The sequence below is a fragment of the Falco punctatus genome (genome assembly GCF_963210335.1).
Source record: "Falco punctatus genome assembly, chromosome: 9".
Lineage (NCBI taxonomy): Eukaryota > Metazoa > Chordata > Aves > Falconiformes > Falconidae > Falco > Falco punctatus.
The window spans coordinates 18257847-18276422 of NC_137589.1; the positions used below are offsets into that span (position 1 = coordinate 18257847).

The window sequence follows — 18576 nt, forward strand, 5'->3', positions numbered from 1 at the left end:
AAAACGTGGCATTTTGGATTTTACTGCCACCATTGCTACACACAGTAAAAGATATGAAAAATAATCAAGTTTTACAACTGGAAACTTTTTTTTTTTGTGAAAACTAATTAGAATTTGACAGAAAATTATCAACCAGCTATCTAGCACATGAAATCACTGTTGTTTTATATGAGTAAATCTTGTGTTCTCTAGCCTACACTTAGTTTTCTCCTGCCAGACTTCTGCATTTCTCTCTAGAACTATCACACAGAAAAAAAAAAAAAAAAAAAAAAAGAAAAAAAAAAACCAAAAAAACCAACAACTAATAGGTCCATTTCAGGCAAAAATCATTTGTCACAAATGCTCTCAGCAGTGCACACAAATAACTTTGGTAAACCTATTTTGTCCTCCTTGTTGAAGAGCCAAGATCAGGTCTTCCACATGGGGGGTCCTAGGGAAATGAAGCTCACAAGGAGCCAGAGCATTTCAGACACCTGTGCATGGATGAAAGCACTGGAAGTAATCAGTCAATTACTGGGGTCTTGTGAGCAAAAATTTCCCCAAAGCATATTCAATCCATTCTCAAAAGGGAGTTATCACTTTCCACTTTCAGATTTCACATAGCTGTATTGGATATGTTGTCTAGGGCCTACGAACAGTCCAAGGACAGAGAGGTCAGGTGCAGGTAGACAGATCATGTCACAAAAAACATTGAAGGAACCCCCCTTCTACCCACTCTCGGAAAGTTACAGAGCACATCTCCTGATCCACCATCCTCCCTCATACCCAGCTACATAAAATACTACAGAGTGCATAGTACATCTATGCACATCACTGAACTTCCCCACATTTAATAAATCCACTCAGATCTGCACAGTCGCCCAGCACCAGGATGCCAAAAAAAAAAAAAAAAAAAAAAAAAGTATAGTGCCTGCCTTTTTGGTGGGCTGTGTGAGAAAAGAAGAGAAGGAAAACAAAAGACCAAGATACAACTGCATGCTGCAGTGTTCCACTGGGTCGAGGGGGATTCAATAAAAGCAGAGCCTGGTACATGGAAAGAATGCAGCCTCGCAGGGAATGCAAGAGGAGCTCTGCCCTTATGCCTGATGTAACTGAAGCACAAGCAGAGAGGATGTGAACGCTACAACCCTTCATTCAGCCAGGCTCAGGCTCACAATGACCCATGTCTAAGCTCGGCTCTGAAAACCTAGCCATCTAACAGTAGCGATATCAGGGGCTAAAACTGCACATTCAAGGATAGAACCGAATAAAATCTGTTCAAAGCAAGGTGAAGTACTGGTGCTTTGTGTGTAGTCAGTGTATACCATCCCTGAACGAGCACATTCTGCAACGCATCCTGCTGCTCTTCATGTCTATCTGTGAACTCTGCAATGAAGTTTAGCACCTCGTTAGCAGAATTCTCCATGTGTAATGGTCTAATTATTTTTTACATAATTTTTGTTTTAATATTCTCCTCCTTCCTTATACACCGATCACTTCAGAACATAAAGATGTAAGGGAGAATTTGGGAGGGAGATATACATGGGGGTTCGGGGGGAAAAAAAGTTCCCATGAAAAAAATAATCATCTCCACTTTTTAATGGGAAACAGAAGGAAGTGCCCCAAAATCAAGACAGTTAGGACTTTTCTCCCTTAAAAAAACAACACTGTGTGAAAAGCCATTCTCCAAGGCCAGAGCAAGCCCAGGAAAACCCAGACAATTGGCAGATCCACAGCCTGTTGACATTCACAGTCCAGAGCATTATGATGAAGTTTTCGAAGAGTTAGATCATTTTAAGCAGTGGATGCTTTTAGCATTGTGCAACGCATATGATACGTCAGGATCTTTACCCCAAGGTTCTTATATAAACATATGATAAAAGACAATACAGTTTCCAAAGAGAAGGCAGAAAGCTTCTGACCGCAGGGACTTCATCTACTGGCAGAGCTCCAGGTTCAAAATTGTCTGGTATAAATACAGTACAACTAGGTCTATGGAGAAGAGTTTTGCACTTTTATTAGCTGGAAATGATTCTTGATGAGTTCATTGTCCATTTCCAGGATTCGGAATCCGACAAACACTACAGCATATCATCCTGGGGGGAATGGAAGTCAGGAAGACCACAACCCCATTGACGCATGCAACACCATTGTTTTCTAAAAACTAACATAGCAGATACAATGAAGAAACCACACAAAAGCAGAAAAGAAAAATACCATTTGAATGATAGAGTCAAGTGTTGTGATAAGTGTACCACACCTGCCAAAACACTCATCTTTCCTGCAAAAGTTTTGCATGTAGTTTTTCTGTTAATCACATGTACTTCAACTGTACTTAATTTATGTCTTCACTTTCTTTTAGTACTCTTCCTTGTTCTATTTTGTTTTAAAATAAGACTTATCAGAACTGGGGTTCTGTTTCTGTTTTGTTTCTGTACACAGGATAGATTACCACAATCACAGAAACTTCCATTATCAAATAACTGACCCTGTTATTTTCAGCCTAATTTAATTTTTAAGATTTCCCAGGGATAGTTTAGCTATATCTTGACACAAACAATACGACGTTCCTTCCAAAGAGTGCTGACTGCTTAAAACAGACTACATGTTGGTTCTGGCATATAACATGTAAAATCTCCATGGATAAAATATATATCTATCCTATAAAAACATCTATTCAGAAGAGCTTCCATTAATCAGAAAATACGTCATATAAACTTAAAGTATGTCCCATTCAGACACGTTTCTCAAGCCACTTCTCTCTTACCATTTCCAATTATTCTCAAAAACTCTGCATACTCCAAAGCCATTTGGCTAACATGTGGATTATCTTGTTAGGCACCATAAACTCATCCAGGTTTTTTTCTTAAAATTTTTTGAGTCATTTTGTGTTATGGAGAGACTGCATGAATAAGCAGCTGATCATGTACAGATGACAAAATTTGCATTGATTACAGTTCATATGTTCATAAAATGGACAAGACAAGCCACATAGAAACACAGCTTATGTGTCTCATTCTGTGTGTATCTTGGACATGTATAAGGGGCACTCAGAGGAGTCCAGAAAATCAGTGCAGATGTAAAACACTGTCAATCATCTGAGGCACTGTAGGCCCAGAGAAGCAAGCTGCCCCTCACTGCAGCAGGATGAGCACAGTTTTGCATCTGTAAGAAATAGTGCTTTAATTATCCCTGTTCTGAACTAAGCAGGAGCCTGCAGCCACTACACTGTGTTGTCTCATCTTTCCCCAGGAAAGGTGGTGTCTCTTCAGCTACAGAAACTGCCTAGGAATCCCATGTGATATTCCAGAATGCAAACCCACGTCGACTGCCCAGGACTTCCAGATGAACTTGGACTGTCATAACTATTACCAGAAGAAAGCAAACGCAGACACCTTTCAGAAAAGATAGTGGTTTGCAGTTCTTTGTGGTCTTGTAAAATATTAGAGCGTGCTGAAACAGTTTAAATGTGTTGATTTCCGCAGTCCACAGCAAAAGGTGCCTGTTTGGTATCAGCATTTGGAGGCATGAAATTATGCCTTTTATAAATTTAAGGTCAAAGAATGGAATTTCTCAGTGGCTGGCTGAATTCTACCAAAGTGATTGCTTCAGTGCTGTTAGAATTTTACAGCTAACAAGCCAGTATACCCAGAGCTTTGCCTTTAGTTGGCTTCAATCCAATTTTTTTACAAAATCATCCATTTAAAGTAATTAACATATTTTAGATCACTAGACATAATGTTAATGCAGCAACACATTGATCTCTCCAGTATTTGTTCATCAGAACTACTGGTGACCACTTGTAATTCTAAAATCATCCCAGAGATTTCAAGATTTTTCCCATTTTGCAGTGGACCATAAAATGAAGCACTTTGAAAAACCTTTGTCAAGAGAAGAAACACATTACCCGGAATTACAAATACCAAACTCACTAGACCATGTTGGTTTAAGCCTCACAAATCAAATAGAACAGGAACTTTAATCTGAATTTGGAGCAAAAACTATTTTTGGACAGAAGACATTCAATCTGTCCATCTTATGCTCTTAATAAAAAAATATACCCAAATGTAACTTTTTAATAAAAAAAAAGCAAACCAACTCCAGCAGTTATCTGTACCAGAAATGTCACAGCTAATGACTGCCATTTCAGAGAGTCTAGGCTCTGTAGCACAGAATTATTCCTTTGTGCATTTTCATATGCAGAGTCATTATTTCACCTTTACTCTCGGCTAAATCATATGATCTACTTTAGAGTACTGTATCTGTTGCCCCCATTATTCTTCCATATCAGATGCTCTTTATTTCTGTCTTCCTTGCAAATGTGAGGAAGTCAAATTATTTAGGCCAGATATTTATCATTGAAAGCAGGGCTAGTAGTCACTTTGTTAAACACTCTCTAATCCTAGATTCTAAATGTATGCACCTAAGTCTGGTTAATATCACTGCATCTGCAGCAGCTCAGAGAATACCTTTTTCTTTAAAAATTCTAGTCATTAGATAGAGAGCCTGGTCTTAGAGTCCCTGCTCAGGAAAATCCAATACCACTTTACAGTTAGCAATAGTTTTGCCTTAGGAAAAGCTGAAGGAATACAGCTCACCAACTTAATCAAATTAAATCACTTTGCTTCTCTTTTGAGCACTGAATGTTTCCGCTTTGAATCTCTGCATCATCCTAAGTTTGCACTGAATTTTCTTAATAAGAGAATATAAAAGAGAGAAAAATAAGCCCAAATACTGGCTTGTATGGGAGTGGTTCTCCAGCTGTCTCTCACCTGACCATTTTTCCATCATTAACATTCTACTCTGCTACACAAGATCCTGCTTTATTTATCACATAGCCTAATCCACAATATGCTTACTGACATTGCAGACAGTTACAACAGCCACACCCTGAACCATCTGTAGGTAGAAATTAAGCTGTAGTAAAAAGGTTCAGCAAGGACACCCCTGTTTGTACAGCAGATTGTACCTGAAAGAAGTTATCTTCTGCTTTCCTACATCTTTTATTAGGGCTAAATAATTAAAGCATAATCTGCTACAGATCATACCTGAAGACCAATCAAAAGCTACTATTACTTCAAAAGACAGTATGCTACCTGCAAAATGACATTTTTTCACTACTTGCCCTTATTTGCCCAGTGAAGTGTTCCTGGAGAGCAGGAGCGTCAGAGTGAAATTAAAGGTGTCCACTTTGACCTATCACCTGGAACCTGGTTCACCACTGAAAATCTGCCTCTCCCTTTTTTACCATACATACTTACTTACTTCCACCTTACTCCTTACTTCCTCGATTATGATTAGAGCAGTAGATCTGAGCTCTCTTAAAACTGCACTCTATAGAGTCCTGGCTAAGGAACAGCCAATCCTTTTGGTCAACATTTGCAACTAAAAAGGAAGGAGCAAGGAGAGACTAGTGTCACCACAAACCATAGCACTGAAGAATTGTGGGACAGGAATTCATTAAGATGACAAGTATAATTAGCAGCTGATTACATTAGGTCAGGATAATCAATCACTGTTTTTTAAAAGTGGCTGGGGGAGCTCAGAGTGCAGCACAGCTTTATCTAACATCAACATGAAACATAGTTAAACTACTTTTGCTTTATCAGTGATGTCAACTGTTAAAGTACATTTCACAAATACTTTGCATTTTTTTTAATAAACTCTCCTCAGAAATCAAAAGCTATTAACCTCAAATGATTTATTCCTTTTAAGGCTCACCTCAATCCTGCTGTATAAAAACAGTTTTGTTAGCTCCTTCAGAGGACATTGCTGCCTAGCAGAATATTATAATTGTCATATTATCAGTTATTGTTTCATTAGTAAGTACCAACATCTTCAGACTCTGACCCCATTTACATTCCACAAATTCTGGTTTTGTCCCACATCAGCACAAACATATAATCTGAAGTACCAGTATATTTAATTTGGGGGTGGGGGGTGGAATATCAGTTTCTAGTCTACGAAAAGACTAGGGTTCTAATCTGAGCCACTAGATACCACTGAAATAAAATGCCCACGCATCGCAATTCATATAGGACACACATATGGTACCATACCAAATGGCCAGGTACAAAATCAGTGGTGTTTGCAAGTCCCCCATGGTATGCACATAAAATTCCTTATCAGCTTTTAAGTCATGCCCTTTTAGTGTTACTTGCTTAGTTGTTACTGTAATTTAATTACTAGCTGAAGATTATATTTCCTTCCCACTGTTATACTCAATTTTGTATTGCTTGTTTTTAAGTACCTGGGCACTCCATGGTTAAACTTCAACCATCATCCATCCTTGGCTCCCAAGACATTTTAGGTACATTTATCAAAGACAAGATTAGACTGGAATCTTTTACACAAACTGGGGCACAGGTAGACAGTAACTCAGTTTCACAGAAACAGCACAGGCAGCTTTGGAAAGACCAGCAGGGAGCCTTTTTAGCCCTCTGCTCAAGTCCCAGGCTCCTTACAAGTCTTCCTCTGTTTTTTCAAGAAGTAAGAAGCAGGTTTAAATAAACCCCACGCATCTATCTGAACCTCTTTAAAGCACCGCTGGTTTTATACCTGAGAAACAGATTTCAGAACCTGTTTCAGAACTTCCCCCCTCCTTTAATTGTATTTCCCTTCCAGCATCAAAGTTTTAAGGTCTTTTTGCCATGGGCACCTCATAACAGTTCAACTCTTTGTATCTTGGAGGTTCAGGGGTTTACATGCTAACTACTTATATCCCCCACAGAAAGGGGGAAAGAGGTTATTTCTCATAATTCTTATTCCAGATGCAAGACAAACCACGATGTCCATTTGCCCCAAATTCCCAAACACTTACACTAGCTCACATGAGAATATTTCGAAGACATGCAAGACAGTTACACTTCATGACTGGATTTTTGACAGGATTTGAGTGACTGCTACTCTCCTTTTACATTTGGAAAACAAAAATATACCTCCCTGTTTCTTTAAATCTCATCCATTTATCACAACTGTTGAAAAAAGCAATTAAGTGCAAATGGTTCCTCTGTGAGTTTTGGATACACCTTTATTGGTCCAAAAGAGGAATCCCACCCACTCTTCAGTTTGTCAGTGTTCATACTTCCAGCAGAAATTTCAATACCTTTTTAAAAGTAGAATACCCCTGTATAGTAACACTTTTAATCACTTACTAAAAATCAACTTCTTGTTATTCCCTCATCACATCGACTAATATGAGGCTGGATTCTGAGGCCATCAGCATCAGGCAGCTTTGGCATTAACCACAGAACAAGTATCAGGCACTCAGATGCAAGTGTGACTAACTATGCAACTACATATACTTCCTAGTTTGCCCCCTAAGGCTTCTTGTCTAATTTACCCAATTTTGATGCTCAGCAAGGAAAAACTCTGTCTATGAGAAGACCAGAAAAACCTTCCTTCTGCTCCTCATGCAGCTGCAGAGTGAGCACACCAGATCTCCACATCATGATCCACACACAAAGAAACTGATGAACAGTTGTTTTTACAAAGGAATTCTCTACCATGTCTCATTTTTTGCCCTGTCATTTGATTTCTCCTTCCTTCAAATGAAAAAGGCATGAGTTTTTCTCAGAAATCTGACTTCCTACACAGATAGAAAAATTGCATACATGGAGACACAAACTGCTTGCAGCTTAAAATCATGCAAGACTAGCATTACAGACAGACAAATCTAATTGAAGAGCTGTGCTATGTGTAAAACTATGGTGCATGCAGTGCATGCAACTATGTAAAACTACTACGCATGCAGTGCAAAGCTGATGGGGGATGCAAACGTCTTCCACCCCAGCATCCTGAATGCATAATCAAAAATTGGGAACAGGGGAATATCAACACTTCCAGGTGGGCAGGGGAAAGGAAAGCCTCTTCACCCATTAAGCAAACCATATAGACACACGGGACAGACAGAAGCGATAGCTAAATGACAGAACTATAATCATGGAGCTGCCAAGAAATGTCAGGTGGTTGAAACCAGAATTGTCACAATTTTTCAGTCTCTTAGCTACTGAGGCTGATTTGTTGTTTGCTTTTTTAAAATGAATGCATAAATCAATTCTTTTAATTACACAACAACATGATAAATAGTTGTTCTTATGTCAAGGGGAGATAAAAAGCTAGACTACTGGAAATACAACCTATACTCTCATTTTATAATTTATATTGTGTGACTAATTATTAAAAGGAGGAAAGGAAAGAAGGCATTTGAGGAAAAGCCTATGGGAATCTAATGCTTACATGTCCTTAAAATTACTCTAAAGTGAAATCCTAGGGTTGTTTGAAAATTCCTAAACAAGAACTCAACACATCCAACCTTACAGAATAATAGACAGCAGTAGTGCAGTAAATACAAAAGTAAACTAACTCACCCATTTATTAATCCGGGTTGGCAATTCAAGAGACATAATTCTGCCTTTACCCTCAAATACACAAACAAATGTACTGTCATTTTTAAGTCTAGGGAAAAAAATCATCAATTCTCATTCAAATTCATTGAATAGCACAAGTCTTAAAAATTTCCATAATAATTCCTGCCCTTTGATGTACATCTCAGTTACTATACATCTTTTAGAAAGGCATGGATTATGGATATAAAGGCTACAAGCAGTGATTAATGTACTGCGACTCTTAACTAAGCCATCTCAGTAGTTAATTGTCAAAAACATTCATTTGCTTTCTGATTTGATCTTTTCTGACTTCCATCCATTGGATCCTGTCATACTTCTGCATACTAGAATAAAGATTTAGTTAAGTACTTCTGTGATATTTCCAATCCATAACCTTTTGCAGATAAACTACGATGACTGAGCTCCTTAAGGTTTCCATCACAACACTTATTTTCTTGAAAATAAATAATTCACCTCTGCCCTGAACTCCCTCCAATTTTCAGCATACTTTTAAAAGTGTTTGTCACACGATAAAACTACCAGATGATAGGTGATAATCTCTTTTGAAAACTTGGCTCTAGTTTCTGGAGTACAGCACTTTGATGAACAAATTTCATGCTCAATACAATGCTATCTTAAAAAGCAAACAGAACAATCAAAGGCAGAGAATAAAAGTGTACTTAATCTATTTAACAAAGAGAAATACCATTTGACTGTGGAAATGAGTCTACATTCCGAAATTAAGACTTTTTAAATGTAAATTTGACCTAAATGATCACGAAGACAACTGCTGGACTGATAATAATGGACTGCTCCAAAGTAAAATAGGTTAAGGGCTCTGCTCCATATCCTGGAAGCATTATTTGCCATAAGCAAAGAAAATTACTGTGTGACCCATAAACATCTTTGATACAGCCCTTAATTTCTTCAGTTTCTAAAGGAACTTAAAACATTTCTAAATACAACAATCTTCAGGAAGCAATCCTAAAAATATTTTAAAACGGGATAACCAAAATGGTTTCACATAGATTCAGTCCTTTAACACACAATTACTTTGAGGGCATACAATCAAAATCTAATAAGTAAAGATTAAATTAGCATACCTTTACAATAGGATACTGCTTGTTGTCTGTTCACATACCAAAGTTCTGTTGTCAACTGCTAGATTACAACATTGCTGGAGACTTCTAGGCAAAAACTAAGTGTCCTTGAATTACAGACAGCACTGCTACAGGCATCCTAAAGGCACTCTTAACACTAAGAACAGCAACAGCAGTGATAATTTTTCAGTTTGACAGTTTTTTAATAATTTCACCCTTTGTTTAGTTTATTTTCTTAATAGCATTTTTTAACAATTTAGAAAGATTCAAAGAACAGGAGATGGAACACCCTATCTTCTGTTCTGTGATTGAAAGCAGGAAGTGATTTTACACCTTTAGTACCTTTAGTACTTCCAAATGCAAAAGCTTCTGCCACCACAGTTAAATGCAAAGCAGGAACAGCACAGGGAGATATACGCATGCCTGATATTAAACAAGGATGATGAGATTCTACAAATGGCTTGAAAGTGCATGGGAAGGGTAGTGAAGATCTGAAAACAGGAGAAAAGACAACCTGCTCAGGGTGAAATGAAGTATGTTATTGAAGAATATTCAGAGTCTGTTGAAGAACCAGATATATATCACTTGAAATAACAAGGAATTTTTCAAAGCTAAGAGTGAGAATTCAGACTAGAGAAAGCTACTCCAAATGCAAGTGTGATGATAGCCTGAGAAGTAATTACAGAATTTACACTTCCCTGGCTCACGCTTTCCAAGCCCTTGCAGATGTGACATTTATTATGCTTGACATAATTATGAGATCAGACAACATAAACCCACAGTAGTTGCCAGTTACAATATTGTCTTTTGGTTGCTGGCCACCCCATGTCAAAGGGCGTAAAGAGCTCCACTATAGTGCTACCAGAATAACAGCTCCCACCACACTGAAACTCACCCAAACCAATTGCTCCCTGACCTCCCTGTCTCAAGAATCAAATATTCATGTGTCCAGATGCCACCTGTCCCTGAGCCCTTTCCTAATTTTAACTATCTAATCAATTACCTGATATAAACAACTTGTGGTCTGCCCCCAAGCAAATTAAGTGTTTGACAACACTGACACCAAGCGACAGAATTCAGAAAAATACAAACCAAAACTACCCCCACAGAAATGTTAGAGCATTTCATCAGTACACTCTGAAAGAGGCAGTCTTATTTTACCAAGAACACAAAAAAGTGAAAACCTATTATAAGAGCTATTTTCACAGAATCCATGCATAAGTGACAGAAACTATGCCCAACATGTTAACAATTCAATTTAACTTTGATGTTGCAAGCACAAGTCAAAGACCATGTATACTTCAAAGTTTTACGCAATCTAGCCTCATAAATTCATTTCTAAAGAAGAAAAAATGAGTAGTTTGCATGAACAGTCAATATCTGATGCCATTAACTTCTTGGATTTAGTTTATTTTTCAAGTCAAAAAAAACAAATAGTGCTTTTATGCCCTAAATTAAAAACAAAAGAAATTTTTAGCTGTTAATGCAAAGGTTAATAGACTGCTAAGTCTCACTTACTTACTTTACCTATCCCTCTCTCTGTTGAGAAATCAAAACCCACGCAGTCCAACATCATATGCATTAAATAAAATTGTCACTCCTCCTACTGGCTTAGGTGATGACATTACACAAAACATAAAACCCGACAGACAGAACAATAACTCTATCAAACATATTGGGTTTGCCACCCAGTATCCTATGTCTTCCTGCCAAGCTTCCATGTTCTTACCTGCTGACGTTTGTATGCTAAATAATCAAGATTTTCCAGATCTTTTCGAAACTTCTGGTAGGTTTTCTGTAGATCAGACTTACTGGATACATTTCTTAAAGATTCAAACGTTCTTTGAAACTGTGAAGGTAAAAACAAAAACCATCATTCACACAGTTGCTGTATGTTTCACTGTATTGGGATTTATTCTATGAATATAAATCTTGAGTATAACCACCTTTTAGACATTCCTACAATTTTGTTTTGAAATCAATCCCAGAATTCAAAGCACAGTACATATGCCCTGTTTAGTTAAATTAAATCTTCTAACTTCATAGGTCAGACTTGCATCAGACAAAATGCTAGTAATCAACACAATCTCTAAAGGTTAGTTCTTTTTCTATATCATGTTACAGGATGGACTATATTCATATAGATTTAAAATATTATTTATTTTCAACTAATAAAAGACTATGCAACTTTACGCAGGCCATGAACTCATCATTCTATCAAGCATAACAGTAGATCTTATATATAACAGCGTACCCCTTATCAGGTTAATTTACTTAAAAATAATTTGCAAGACCAGATACTCACCTTGGGCAATGTGCTCACGTTCTGCATGAAAGCTGTGACACTGTTAAACAAACTCCATTACAGATCTTAATTTGGAATTTAAAATTTCTTTCATGCATACTATTATTGAAAATAGTACTGGTATTTTTCAAAGAGATGAACAATACCAATCCAGCTGTAGGGAAATATAATAGAAAGGCTAAGATTTGTGTGAAAGGAGAATGGGAGCTACAGCTTCCTTGCTACCTTCAGGAAATCATGAACCTTCTCCTCTGGACTTTCACTATTTCCCCATCTGTAAATGTTCTTCACTTCACAAGCATGTGACAGCTGTAAAGCTGTAAGTAGTTCAGAAATATCTTGTTATCACAATGATTACCACAGGAAGCAAGTCTATAAACATTTATTTACACTGATATAATCAGTAAGAACTACATGTCTTCTAAATCCATCCAAAATACTGACTTAGTTTACTACAGTTGCAGGCCCTGTAGAAGTACCTACTGTAAGCTTGCATGTGATACTGATGTCCAAGGAATGATGCAAAAGACCAAAAGAAATTGATTGCTTTCCAGTCACATCTGTAAAATCAAGCCATTCAGTAGTAACTACAGCACACATTTCTCTGTATCTTTGCTAAAACTACAGACATTGAATTGGAAAAACAAAACCTAGGAGTAGAAGAGGAAGAAAAACTCCACTCATCTTCAGTCTCTCTTTAAAAAGCTCACAACAGAACTGACACCTTGTGCTGACGTAGACTGCTCCACAGCATGACTCATTCTGTAGGCATCTGACTGAGATCAAGCCCAAGCTGTACATGGTGTTGAACAGCCACTGTTTCCTCTTGGGGGATAACAAACAGCTGCAGTGGATTTCAGCTGATGATTTACAATAGACAGATACATCCTGGAATTTTCAGGCAAGTTAGCACTTTTTGTTTGCCATGTTGCAGCTTTTATTTCAGTCTCACTGCTCTCATAACCAAGATGCAAGTTGAGGCAGTATTTATATCTATTTGTACTTTATCTTACTGTACCTCATTCAGCACCATTAACTGGAGTTAACTGGATACTTTCTATTGCATTTGAAATGTTTGCTACCAAAAAAAAATAAAAGAAAGCTTTCTCACTCACTCAAAGCATACTTCCCTGAATTCTGTAACAGCATGGGTGACAGAACATAAATGCCAAGGCAAAACCAAAAGACTCTCTATTCTTTTCTGTTTGATTTCATTATCTTTCACCTTTTGTAGGTTCTTTTGTTTTCAGATTTTATCTCTGGCCCAGAGTTGCTCTGAAAAGCCTTGAATTTACAATGCTTGCTTTCACCAGTTCTGTTAGATGGAAGCAATTTAATCATAACGTCTGCAAGCAAGACCCGAGTACAGTTTAAGCTGACCAAAAGCTATCCATATTACTACCTCTTTAGAAGAAGGGAGTAAGAAACTGCTCATAATATATCCGTACAAGTTCATCATACACCCTCAGCTCCAAACCATGACACACACTTCTCCAGAAATTACCCCAAAGCTGCTGCACCCTGTTATGGGGTTAAGCGATACCGAGAAAAGGTCTTCTCTTATGATTCCCAAACTCACTAAGTGGACATAAGGTACAGTCTTTTTTTGAGTTTGTTTACTTTTTTTTTAAGTCATAAACATGTTAAACTACAATACAGTTGTAGAATCATCATCCTCCTCTAAGTATGTCCTTGATCCCATAGCTTCAAACCTTCCTGTGGCAGGAACTCTACTAGCAAGCTCACTCACTTCCTTATATCCTGAAGCAACCCAAACATTAATAATGCATTTGGCTCTCTGGAAGGAGATCTAAGAACCAGCATATAAGGATGAGTAAATACAAACCAAATGTGTAACTATAAGGGTAATAAACTTCAATAAAATAGATGGGTAATGGCCAGGAAAATTTAATTCAAAAGTAAATAAAAACCAAATAAGCAATTTTAAGAAAACATACATATGCTCTTTTCACTACGATCAACAGGAAATCAGAAAAATGTGCATTAGACATACACGTGTTAAACTTAAAACCAAATCTGGATCATTCCATATCATTCGCTGTGTGAAACACCATTTTTGGGTGAATGGCAAGAAACCTCTCTCACTGACACTTTTACTGTCTAGAGGTAAAAAGAAATACCAGTACTGCAAAACTATTTTTCCCCCCTCTTTCACCAATAACCAAATGTAAATAATCATAAGAGATACACCAACTCCTTTTTGCCTGTCACTTTCCAAAGTACTCTGAACACAGTTTCTGGAAGTTATTACTTTTGCACTCTGTGGCACTGCTGTGTAACTGCCTGAAATGATTCTTCCTCTGAGGAAAGCTGGACCACAAGTACAGAAGAAATACCAGTATTTCCACAATTTTGAAGAGTTTCTGTTTGTCCAGTTACAGCAGATAACTTCATAGCAAGGATACTGCATAGACAACTTTATAGCTTTTCAAAACACAAGAACTTTACATTAAAATATACACTACATTGCTGTCACAATTTAAAAAAAAAAAAAAAAAAAAAAACCAAGATCAAGAACTGTAAAACTAGAGCCAAGGACCCTACACTACAACACACAAGGTGGATAACACACCAGATGCTATGTCCTGAACATGCACCATCAAGACATTGATGAATGAAGGTTGCATGCTTATCTGACTGGAAACCCGCACATGATGGATGTCTTAAATTAAGTGCAGCAACTCTCACAAACCCATCTTAGGTATCCTGAAGCAACAAATACTATCAAAACTTGAAAAGCGATGAAGATTCCCAAATGCAAATGGACTACAAGAGTGTTATTAAAACGGCTTCTTCATAAGTATGATGCCCCTGATTAGTAAAGTCCTCCAATCTTCTCTCAGATAGTGATCATGGTATCTTGATCATGGATCAAGATACAGGTATACTTACTATCTAAGTAGTAAGTATAACTGTAAGCATCAGGACTAAATTTCCTATAGTCTCACAGCTTATTCAACGTAATGCCAAAGAAGAGATGTGAGCTCTGCAGGAAAGCTTTTTATAAGGGCTGAGAATCCCCTGGTGTCTTTGTAAGTTCCTGATGCTGCCTTTGGTTTTTTCTCCACTATCCATCTACCTATTTTCAGGAACCTTAGAACTTCTGCTCTTCTGTCGTATGAAATGGAAATGAGGCAAGGAGTTCAAAGAGAAGCAGCTGAGGCATAAACAGAGTGGTTGCATAACATTTCAACAGGAAATCATACTAAAATTTTTGTGCTGCTTAAGTTAAAATTTACTATGTTCAGTCTTCATTCAAATTATTTTATCCTATTAATAAAGACTTCAAAGTCTCTTCATGTTGTAGCTTAGTTCTGCATCTTTCTGCAAAAGGTTAGTATCACTGTTCACTGTTGCTTCCATGTTCAACTGTTGCTACCTTGTTCAGCTCTTGCAAGCAAACTGGTTCATAATATTAGTATCTGTGTAATAAGTAATGATATTAAAGGCAGTTGCTGTCTGATTTTTAAAGTTTAGTTTACTACATTTCGATAATGTAGCTTTGCAGCTGCACTTCATAGCATCCTTTATGGAATCCCGAAGAAAATAACTTCTGCACTAGACAAGTTTGAGCTTGTTTGGTTCAAAGTAGACAAAATTCTCTCTAATTTTAATGGGATTCCCTTGACAAGCCTGAGAACCTCAACATAGGCCATAAAAATTAATGGCTAATGTCAGCTAAACAGGAGGCCAGAGCACAAAAATATGAGATTATAAACATGCAAAGTACTTCATTGCTTACAATTCAGAGATGTGGGAGGAGACCATTACATGTGGAGTACAAACTCTTATTGCTGATAATAACCTTGCAATCTTCATATAAACAGAAAGATGTGTGGGAAGCAGCAGATACTGCTTCTTCAGTTTGTGAATTATGCTATTTGAAAAACCACATATCTTTAACGTCATTTGCCTGGGAGGCTAGCTAAGTTATAAGGGTGACAATCAAATGGCCTGCTGCACATCCTTTACTTAGTCTCCTTCTACATTCTTGATCCATATTTTGGGCCAATGCTGCAAAAAGTCAGTCTGTTATTCAAGAATGAGAACTGTCTCTTTTCTGGTTTTTCTAGAGTTGCATAAGTGAAAGAGTATTTGTCTTTCAGAATATCAATATTATTATCTTCTGCTGCTCAGGGCAGTGAAATAGCACTGAAATATTTTTTCTAGTTGTGAAATATTTCTTTTTATTTTCATATGGATTAACAGAAGTCAAATTAAGGACGAGAAGCCAATTTTATTTCCATTCTGACATAAGGAAGCCATTCATTAAAAAATACCTTTCTATTTTAATAACGTACTGCTTCTTTAGAAGACTATATTATATCAAACGTACTGTTTTACAACACCAGGAAGTAGAGTTGAAAAAAAAAACATTCAAAAACCCTCTTAAATTCTAATTACTGAAACACATACTTATAAGAAAATAGCTGCTTTCCCAATATTTTGCTGTCATGGAATGGGCAACATGCCTCTTCAGAGAGGTTAACAGAGAGTAGGTCACACAGCTTTTTCCATTCAGAAAATATCAGATGATTTTGCTCTTATTTTAAGGTCTGAAGACGTGCATTTTGATAGTAAAGCAGATACTGCTTGGTCTGCATGCATTTCATCATGTCTGCCTCCAAAAGCAAGAGCAAGTTATAAAATAAGTTTCTCTAGATCAGAATGACCTGTGCATGCTTGAGATACAAGTAATTGTTGATCAGACAAGCCATTCTACATTACACTGACTTCATTGCTATGCTATCAATAAACAACTTGCCAAGAGAAACTGATTTTCCAAGGTTATTTTACCAGCCTAGAATTTACCTTCCAAGATTAGCACTCTATAGAAGGAAATTTCAGTGTCACTTCCATATTATCCTTTTATAAGCACTGTACTTCAGTGTTAAGGGTTGCTGTGGAAGCAAAACACAGTAATAACTACTCAGAAGGAAACAATTTAGCAATGCTCTTTTTTCCTGAATAGGTTCAAAGAGACTACTGCAATGGAGTCCTAGTCACTGATTAGAGCGTGCAGGCATTACACAGTCCAAATAATAATTTAAAACAGGTGTCTGCTTTTCAGATATCCCCCCTTCCAGCTTTCCTAAAATACTTTTTAAACTTAATCACCAGACATAATACAGATTTCTCAAACTCAGTTGTACTTTTGGCAACTTCATGCATTCTGTGATAACTCCTATGCTACAAGCCACCTTTGTATCATAAATCTCCTCAAGCTTTATGCTTACAACTTACTTCATTTGGAATTTATCTCACAACTTTACAATTATTCATTTTTATGAAAAATTAGTATATATCTTTCATACTATGTATATTAAACCAAACTAGAAAAAGTCCATCTTAAAGAAAGTCTTACCCATTCAAAATAAGCCCTACTTCTTTCACTCTCCCTCCCCTTACATGTGGGTTGTGCAAAGAGTTTGTATAAAGCTTAGGATCAAGCGAGTCCAGATAAATCTGCTTTCATTGTTATCTTCTCTTGGTTTGTGTAACCTTCTACAACAAGATGACATGTAGATGAGGGAAAGGCTGTGGATGTTGTCTACCTGGACCTTAGTAAAGCCTTTGACACCATCTCCCACAGCATTCTCCTGAGAAACTGGCTGCTCATGGCTTGGATGGGTGCACTCTGTGCTGAGTAAAAAGCTGGCTGGATGGCCAAGCCCAAAGAGTGGTGGTGAATGAAGGTACATCTGACTGGAGGCCAGTCACAAGCAGTGTTCCCCAAGGCTCAGTACTGGGGCCAGGCCTGTTTGGTATCTTTATTAATGATCTGGATGAGGGGGATCGAGTGCACCCTCAGTAAGTTTGCAGATGACACCAAGCTAGGTGACAGTAGTGTTGATGTGCTTAAGGATAGGAAGGCTGTAGAGAGGACAGGCTGGAGCAATGGGTCAAGGCCAATTGAATGATGTTCAGCAAGAAGTGCCTAGTCCTGCACTTGGGTCACAACAACCCTATGGAACACTACAGGCCTGGGGAAGAGCAGCTGGAAAGCTGCCCAGCAGAAAAGGACCTCAGGTGCTTGTTGACAGCCAGCTCAACATGAGCCAGCAGTGTGCCCAGGTGGCCAAGGCGGCCAACAGCATCCTGGCCTGTATCCAAAACAGTGTGGCCAGCAGGACAAGGGAAATGATTGTCTCCCTGTAACCAGCATTGGTAAGGCTGCACCTTCAATACTGAATACCCTCACTGCAGGAGGGACATAGAGGTGCTGGAGTGTGTCCAGAGAAGGGCAACAAAGCTGGTGAAGGGTCTGGAGCACAAGTCTGATGAGGAGCAGCTGAGGGAACTGGGGTTGTTTAGTCTGGAGAGAAAGAGGCTCAGGGTAGACTTTACTGGTCTCTACAGCTGCCTGAAAGGAGGTTGTAGGCAGGTGGGGGTCAGTCCCTTTTCCCAAGTAGCAAGCACTAGGATGAGAGGAAATGGCCTCAAGTTGCACCAGGGGAGGTTTAGGTTGGATATTAGGAACAACTTCTTCACTGAGAGGCTGGTCAAGCATTGGAACAGGCTGCCCAGGGAAGTGGTGGAATCGCCATCCCTGGAGGTATTTAAAGGACATGTAGATGTAGTGCTTAGGAACAGTTTAGTGGTGGACTTGGTAGTACTGATTTAATGGTTGTACTCAATGATCTTAAAGTTTTTTTCCAACCTAAATGATTCAATGATTCTGATCAGTTTCAGTTTCAGAACCGGGCTCTGTGATTTAATGGTTGTACTCAATGATCTTAAAGTTTTTTTCCAACCTAAATGATTCAATGATTCTGATCAGTTT

The 18576-nt window shown here is 37.9% G+C and overlaps 1 protein-coding gene across 3 annotated transcripts in view; it reads right to left on the reverse strand.

The window, feature by feature from the left end:
- Window positions 1–18576, reverse strand: part of CTNNA3 (catenin alpha 3) — a 523251-nt gene that overhangs the window by 466521 nt on the left and 38154 nt on the right. For all 3 annotated transcript variants that reach the window (XM_080402757.1, XM_080402758.1, XM_080402756.1), the window contains one exon: window positions 11196–11315. In XM_080402757.1, the coding sequence (XP_080258883.1) occupies window positions 11196–11315 (120 nt within the window). The remainder of the gene's footprint in view (window positions 1–11195; window positions 11316–18576) is intronic.